Raw genomic sequence first — 7,592 nt, 5'->3', positions numbered from 1 at the left:
CAAGCTCGCAGACTTATAAATTTGCTTCTAAGTGCTGCAGACATAATTAAGTTGATTTGCATATATAAAAACAAACAGTCTTCACTATTTAGTATACAGACTTTAATGTCACATCTTCTTTGCAAACGTGGTCTGCAGATCTTCAAATAAAAACATTTTTAAAAACCAAACAGCACCTACGCAATTAGCTAGATGCCTAGAAATACTCCGCATATATTTTCATTAAGGGAGGACACCAGCGAGTTTACCTTGTGATCCGTGGGGTCACGGGACACCGCTAGTTTAAAAATTTTGTTCAAAAAATATTATTTAAAATGTATATGACACCACTGAATTTAACTACAAGACCCCATATATTTTTCCGAATTTATAGTTTTTTCTTTAAATTGTATATGATACCACTAAATTTAATTAGTCGGACTCATCCATATTTTGAATTTGTAGTTTTTTTTTCTTCTGGTAAATAACGATTAAAATAGAATCCAAACATAATTGGTACTAGAAAAAAAATCGTGACCCAATTGAGCTTCGATTCTGAAATCGCCACTGGAGGACACTAATAATTAATAAACGTGAACCACGAGCTGAATGCTATTTATTTGGTACATGCACTAGGGGTTGTCAGTATTTGGTTTGAAACCGTTTAAACCGAAAATCAAATCGGAATCAAACCAAAAAAAAAATCGAAACTGAATTTGAAAAACGATTTTCGGATCGAGTAAAACCGAAACCGAATTTAAATTCGGTTTTCGGTTCGGTTTTGAAAATTCTGAAGTCGGTTTAACCGAAAACCGAATTCAAAAATTTTAATAAATATAATTTGTATATTTATGTTTTAATGTCATTATATTTTTGGATCCAATCATCTAAATAGGTTTTCACTCATATGACGATTAGGTAGCCTACGTTATATTTATGTTGCACAAATTCTTATGTTCATCTTCTTAATAATAGAAGCAGTAAACGTCACACTTAAACTGTAAATATTAATAAATTATCGAATTCTTGATTATTTAATACTACATCGTTGTTTTAGGTTGTAAATAACTAAGACGTCAGTAACGTCACAATTAAACTACCATGGTTTTGATTTTTCTCATGATTTTCGGTTTTAACCGAAACCGAACCGAATTCGGTTTTCAGTTTTCGGCTTCGGTTAAGATGTCATTTCGAATTCGGTTTTCGGTTTTGCCCAAAAAAATTTCAAAGCCGAATACACTGAACAAACTGAAAATCGAACCAATGAACACTCATGCACAACGATTAAACGTGAACCACAAGTTGAATGACATATTTATTGTTAAATGCCATAATTATATAAAATCTTTGCCGTTAAAAATTTAGGACGACTATGACATCTAATTAACTGCTACTAAGATCTACATATGCATAGTCAGTGTTGTAAAAAACCCGATTACTCGCCAATTAATCCCCGATTAATCATTTTTAGGAGCAATCCGTTCCGATTTCTAAAAATCCGTTTAATTAAACGGTCAACGTAAATTGATGGATCAAAATCAAATTTGATAATCAAAGTCAGTCAAAGTCAAAAATGGTTAACATTTTAACATGAATTTAAACTAGAATTTTATAGTTTTGAAGCAAAATGAACAATTTTAGACAATTATGTTAAAAATTATCTTAATATTTATGTTTTTTTCTATAGTTACACATATAATTTCAAAAATTTAACATTTAAATGCATACAGTACAATCCGATTAATCTCCGATTATTCCCCGAATTACCGATTAATCCTTCCAAAGTCCCGACCGATTAATCCCCGAATAGCGAATTTTGCAACCTCGTGCATAGTGATGGAGCTTAGTGACGGAACTTGTAATATATAAACACTAAAAAGATTAGGAGTATGTTTGTTAAAATTAGCTGATAGCTTATAACTGGTAGCTTATAGTTGATAGCATGTAACTGAAGGTTTGTAGCTAATAGGTGGTAGTTGTTACAATAGTTTTTTATACTTCATCATTTTCAAATCTATTATCCTCAGACAAAAAACACACAATTTTGAAAAACTGACTGTCACATGTATTTTATTATTAACTTTTCAGTCTTACTCTTTACCTTTTACCTATCTTTTTATTTTTTATATATAAAATAGGGGCATAAAAGAATTTATCACATTATTTTTTATGAAAGTGGACAATTAACTTGGGACATCTCAAAAAAGAATAATGGACCACATATTTGGGACGAAAGGAGTATGTATTTAAGTGTTTATCAGAGTAGCTGAAACTGTTATATTAAAGTATAAAATGACAGAAGTTAAAAATTTTTTTTATCAAACACTAGTTCTAGCAGCTTTAATATATTTTTATACGTCTTTTAATTTTTTTCTCTTCATTTAAAAGTTGTAATCCCTATTAATTAAACGAAATTTTTTATTAGATATAAATCTTTTCATAAAACTTAGGAGTTTCAAAGTTCACATCAAAACATCTCATATACCATATATTGGTAAAAGCAAATCTTATAATCAAGTTAGGCAAAATTTAATTTAAGAAGTACTTAGAAAATTATAAGAAAATTCTAAAAGTTAATATATATTTAGATTAGTCACCATAAAACTTTACAGTATAAAGCTATATTTCACTATATATGTAGTATCATAATACTATAGTAAAAAATTTGTCACATACCACGAACAAGCGCAGAGTATTTAAAAATTGTAATTTGCTGGATAAACTTAGACCAATCCCAACCATGACGCATTTCTCAACACTTCCTCAGCGCTACGTCAGCTTTCTCTCTCATCCTTCCTCACCACTTCCTCTCATAACACTCCCATAACACACCATTGTCAACCATGACATACTTCATCAAATTATTATTATTATTATTATTATTATTATTATTATTATTATTATTATTATCATTAATTATTATTATTATTATTATTAATTTTTTATTATTAATATTAATATTATTTTTAAGTAACAAATAAATAATTGTTTTTTAACATCACATTTATTAAACAACAAACATACGGTTACATTTTTATGAAAAAAACGATATAAACTTGAAGATAAATTAAAAATTACATAAACTTAAACATAAATCAAAAACTAGCAAACTACTCGTCATCTTAATCACAATTGTCGTCCTCGTCTTCTTCTTCGTATTTTTCATCGTCTTCGTCTTGCTCATCATTGGCGGTTGTACCGGAAGGTCCCACTTCTGGTACGTGTCGAATATGAAATCCCGTCGGAAGATTCCAAATGCGTTCGATGAGCTTTTGTCGTAGTATATGATGAATGGTTGAATCTCGCAATTCTTTATTAGCGCGAATGTGTGCTTGAACCCTTTCCTAAATAGATTTTCTTGGACGACGAGCGGGCCTATAATTTTCTTCAAGGTCACACATTGCCCTTCTGTTGTCCTCGGTGATCATATTGTGTAATATAACACAAGTGTGTATAATTCTTCGAATTCTTTCAACATAGAATTATCGGGAAGGGTTTTTAATTATTGCCCAACGACCTTGAAGCACTTCGAAGGCCCGTTCAATATCTTTTCGGGCAGCTTCTTGAAACCTCTTAAATTTTGTTGCCTCAGGTGTTGGTGAACTTTTGAAAGACTTAACCAAAGTCGCCCATTCAGGATATATCTCATCGGTTAAATAATAACCTTTATTGAAATTACACCCACTAACCGAAAAATTACACGCAGGTGCCGTGTCTTGAAGTAGATCGTTAAATAAATCAGATTGATTAAGCACATTGATGTCGTTGTTTGAACTTGAGGGACCAAAGTAAGCGTGCCAAATCCATAAGTCATACGATGCAACCGCTTCTAACATGATAGTTAGGTATCCATGATCACCTCTTGTATAATGGCCTTTGTATCTATATGGGCAATTTTTCCATGCCCAATGCATGCAATCTAGACTACCCAACATACCTGAAAAATCGTGTATTTCAGCATGCGCGGTTACAAGACGTTGTACGTCTTGTGGAGTCGGTTTTCTCAAATATTCATTAGCGTACAAATGAAATACAATTTTACAAAAATTATTCAAACAATCGTATGACGTTTGTTGACCCATATGTAAGTACTCATCAAAAGCATCAGGTGCAGTACCGTACGCTGATTGTCGTATTGCGGATGTGCATTTTTGAAAAACATTGAAACCAAGTAACTCGGTAGCATCTCGCCTTTGACAAAAATATAAAAAATAATCTGGAATAGGTTCTTGAGAATAATCAATTATATCTTGGCATATGCGTATGAACAGTGGCCGACTCATTCTATAACGTCTGCGAAAATAATCCCCGAGAAAAATGGGATTATCGGAAAAATAATCGTTCCATAACGGCATACCCTTCCCTCTCGGTCTCTTAATAAAAATCTTCTAGGTGCTCTTGGGATCGGTTGAACGATTTCTTCTTCTTCTTGATCTATCATATCAAGCATATCGAGTGCGACAGTACCGAAATCCGAACTCGCAGCATCTATTGCAAATTTTTTGAGACTATCCAATTTTGAAGGAATTTTGGTGATTGTTGAGTAAATATTGAGGATATATATGTTGGTTGAGATGAGACTAAAAGTGTGATATATATATATATATATATATATATATATATATATATATATATATATATATATATATATATATATATATATATATATATATATAGTGGTGGTATTGAAAAAAATATATATTCAACGGCTATATAGCCGTTAAATAACAACAAACACAACAAATACTCGTTCTCAAACATGCGTAGAAATGACATAGTGCAGGGCGAGTAAACCGAGGGCGCTCGAGGGCGTGCGACGCCGGAGAGATTGCCTTCGGCGCCCTCGAGGAAATGTGATGGTGACAGGCTCGAGCACGTACCGATAGAATTGGTCATACCGATTCTTATAAGCTCTGTCGTTGAATATGCATCATCAAACTGAGTCAACACTAGACACGTATTATATCAATATCAATATCAATCAATCAATCAATCAATCAATCATGTCATAGAATATATAATAACTAGTTGTGGAGCCCTCGCTTCGCGCCGGGGGCTCCGTTTTGAATGCGAGTTAAAAAAAAAGTCTTGATCTATTTTGTAAAAAAGAATTTTTTTTTCGACATCTAACATTAAAGGGTTGTTCATTTTGTGAAAGTTGCTTCTTTTAGCGTTCGAGTTTTTTTTTTTTAAAAAAAATTAGTTGATCTATTTTGTAAAAAAAAAAAAAAAATTTTTTGACATATTTTGGTAGCATTGAAGGGTTGTTCCTTTTATGAAAGTTGCCTCTTTTATCGTTGAGGAAGAAAAGGAAAAAACGAAAAAAAAAAAAAGTTAGTTGATGTTTTTGTAAAAAAGAATTTTTTTTCGACATCTTTTGGTAACATTGAAGGGTTGGTTCTTTTACGAAAGTTGCTTCTTTTATCGTTGGAGACCAAAAAAAAATTAATGTAGCACAGTAGTGGCCCCTGTGGGTCCAACTGTTTGAGCGCAGCGTACAAGTCGGTAAAGCATGGTGAGTGTTATTATTAAGTATTTTTGGTTTTAATAATGGGATAAATAATAATTTAGAATATAGCTATAAAGTGGGGAGTTTGATTTGTATTTTAATGAAAGTTAGGGAGTTAGTTTTGTGAAAAACGAAAATGTAAATAATACTATTCATCGCATATAAGACAAATTTTGTCTAATAGATATGATGTCGTAGGGGGTGTATACAAAATAGTTATTAATTTTTGCAGGAAATACTATTAAATACGATACAATTTTACACAAGATATTTATTTATTTATAGAATGGATATACTTAAACCTTGCTACAACACTTATAGGCAGTGTACCTAATCGTACAGTAGTGTAGTTTTTAGTAAGTCCGATTCGTTCTACAGGGAATCTTTTTAAACAAAGCTTAACGCTATATTAGTTTACTTTTATAAAAATACAAATATATATATATATATATAAGTAATATTATTATTATAAAGGGAGGTTTTTACCGTTTAATGACCGGTTTGTCGATTTTAAAACTTTAGTCGCAGTTAAAACCAAATGTAAAATATTAAAAATAAATACAAGACTTAAATTAAAGCATAAAGTAAATAACGATAATGAAATTGCGAATAATAAAAGTGCGATAAAATAAACTTGCGATAATTAAAAAGTACGATAATTAAAAGTGCAATTAAATACAATAACAATAAAAATGCGATAATTAGAAGTGCAATTAAATATAAAATAAAGGAAATTAAATATGAAATAAAAGAATTATGCTTATTTAAACTTCCGTAATCATGATGTTTGACGTGTTGATTTTAATTTTATGCCCATGGGTTAATTGTCCTTTGTCCTGAATTATTTAATATGTCCGTTTGGTTTTTGTCCATAACAGTCCATCAGTCATAAATATAAAGTGCGAGTGTCCTCATCAAATTATTCTTATACCCGAAGTTAAATATTCCAACTAATTGGGGACTTAAACTGTAACAAGATTTTAATACTTTGTTTAATAATTACACCAGGATGTCGACTGAGTGTAACCCAAGGTTTTAATATTTTATTATCAATTATACCAAGTGTCCTTGTACATAATTTCACCCCTGTTTTAATTATTCTAGTGGCTATTAATCCATTCCCGTGTCCGGTTAGATGAACGATTATTCGTACATATAAATACCCCGCCCATCGTGTCCGATTGAGTGTATATGGTAATTTATAGGGACGCCCAATTGTAAATCTTTATATTAACATTAACAAACTATCATTTAGTTAAGCAAATATAAAGCCCATTAATAGCCCATAGTCTAATTTCCACAAGTGTCGTTCTTTTGTCCAAACCCCAATTATGGTACAAAGCCCAATTACCCAATTTTAGTAATTAGCCCAACATCATGATTACTTCGTTTTAAATAAGCATAATAATAACTTAGCTACGAGACATTAATGTAAAAAGGTTGAACATAACTTACAATGATTAAAAATAGCGTAGCGTTACACGGACAGAATTTCGACTTACACACTCAAACGATCTCTATCATAAATCTTATTATTATCATAATTTAAAATTAAAATTAAGATTATTGTTATATCTGATTACATTAACATTATGATAGAGAATTATAAATATAGTTATTGGATATTAGATATAGATATTTGATCGATATATAGATAAAAAGAGGATAGAAAAAGTTGTTCATAAAATTGATCGACACAACTTGATTTTATAGGCGAATTATGAAATGAAATTTTCACTTATGACCTCTTAACTATGCTCAATTAACAACTTTATATTATTTATTATTATTCTTATTATGAATTATTTAAATATTATATTTTATTCTTGTGCATAGTTGACTCATAATTTTTACACCGTTGCGTCGAGCGTTGAGAGTTGACTCATGTCCCGGTTCCGGATTTTCGAACGCCCTTGCGTACTATTTTATATCGTGTACTTTGTGTTTTGTAACTTGTACTCTTGTCGTTTTTAGACGTTCCTCATCAATAATTTGAACCTTTTTAATTGTATCTTGTACTTTTGAGCTTTTTGGACCTTTGTGTCTTCAATTCGTTGTTTTCGCCTTTTGTCTTCGCACTTATTTAATATAAACGAATATTACT

The 7,592-nt window shown here is 30.9% G+C and overlaps 1 protein-coding gene across 1 annotated transcript; it reads right to left on the bottom strand.

Moving 5' to 3' along the window:
* Nucleotides 1–3,461: 3,461 nt before the first annotated feature.
* Nucleotides 3,462–4,262, bottom strand: LOC139859279 (uncharacterized). Its single transcript, XM_071848076.1, has one exon. The coding sequence runs from the start codon at nucleotides 4,260–4,262 to the stop codon at nucleotides 3,462–3,464; it is 801 nt and encodes a 266-aa protein (XP_071704177.1).
* Between the last annotated feature and the right edge of the window lie 3,330 nt (nucleotides 4,263–7,592).

This window comes from Rutidosis leptorrhynchoides, chromosome 7, assembly GCF_046630445.1.
Source record: "Rutidosis leptorrhynchoides isolate AG116_Rl617_1_P2 chromosome 7, CSIRO_AGI_Rlap_v1, whole genome shotgun sequence".
Lineage (NCBI taxonomy): Eukaryota > Viridiplantae > Streptophyta > Magnoliopsida > Asterales > Asteraceae > Rutidosis > Rutidosis leptorrhynchoides.
This window is presented reverse-complemented; position numbering and strand designations above follow the sequence as displayed.

Coding starts and splice junctions, on each gene's coding strand:
- LOC139859279 (XM_071848076.1), bottom strand. CDS start 4,262: ATGAGTCGGCCACTGTTCATACGCATATGCCAAGATATAATTGATTAT.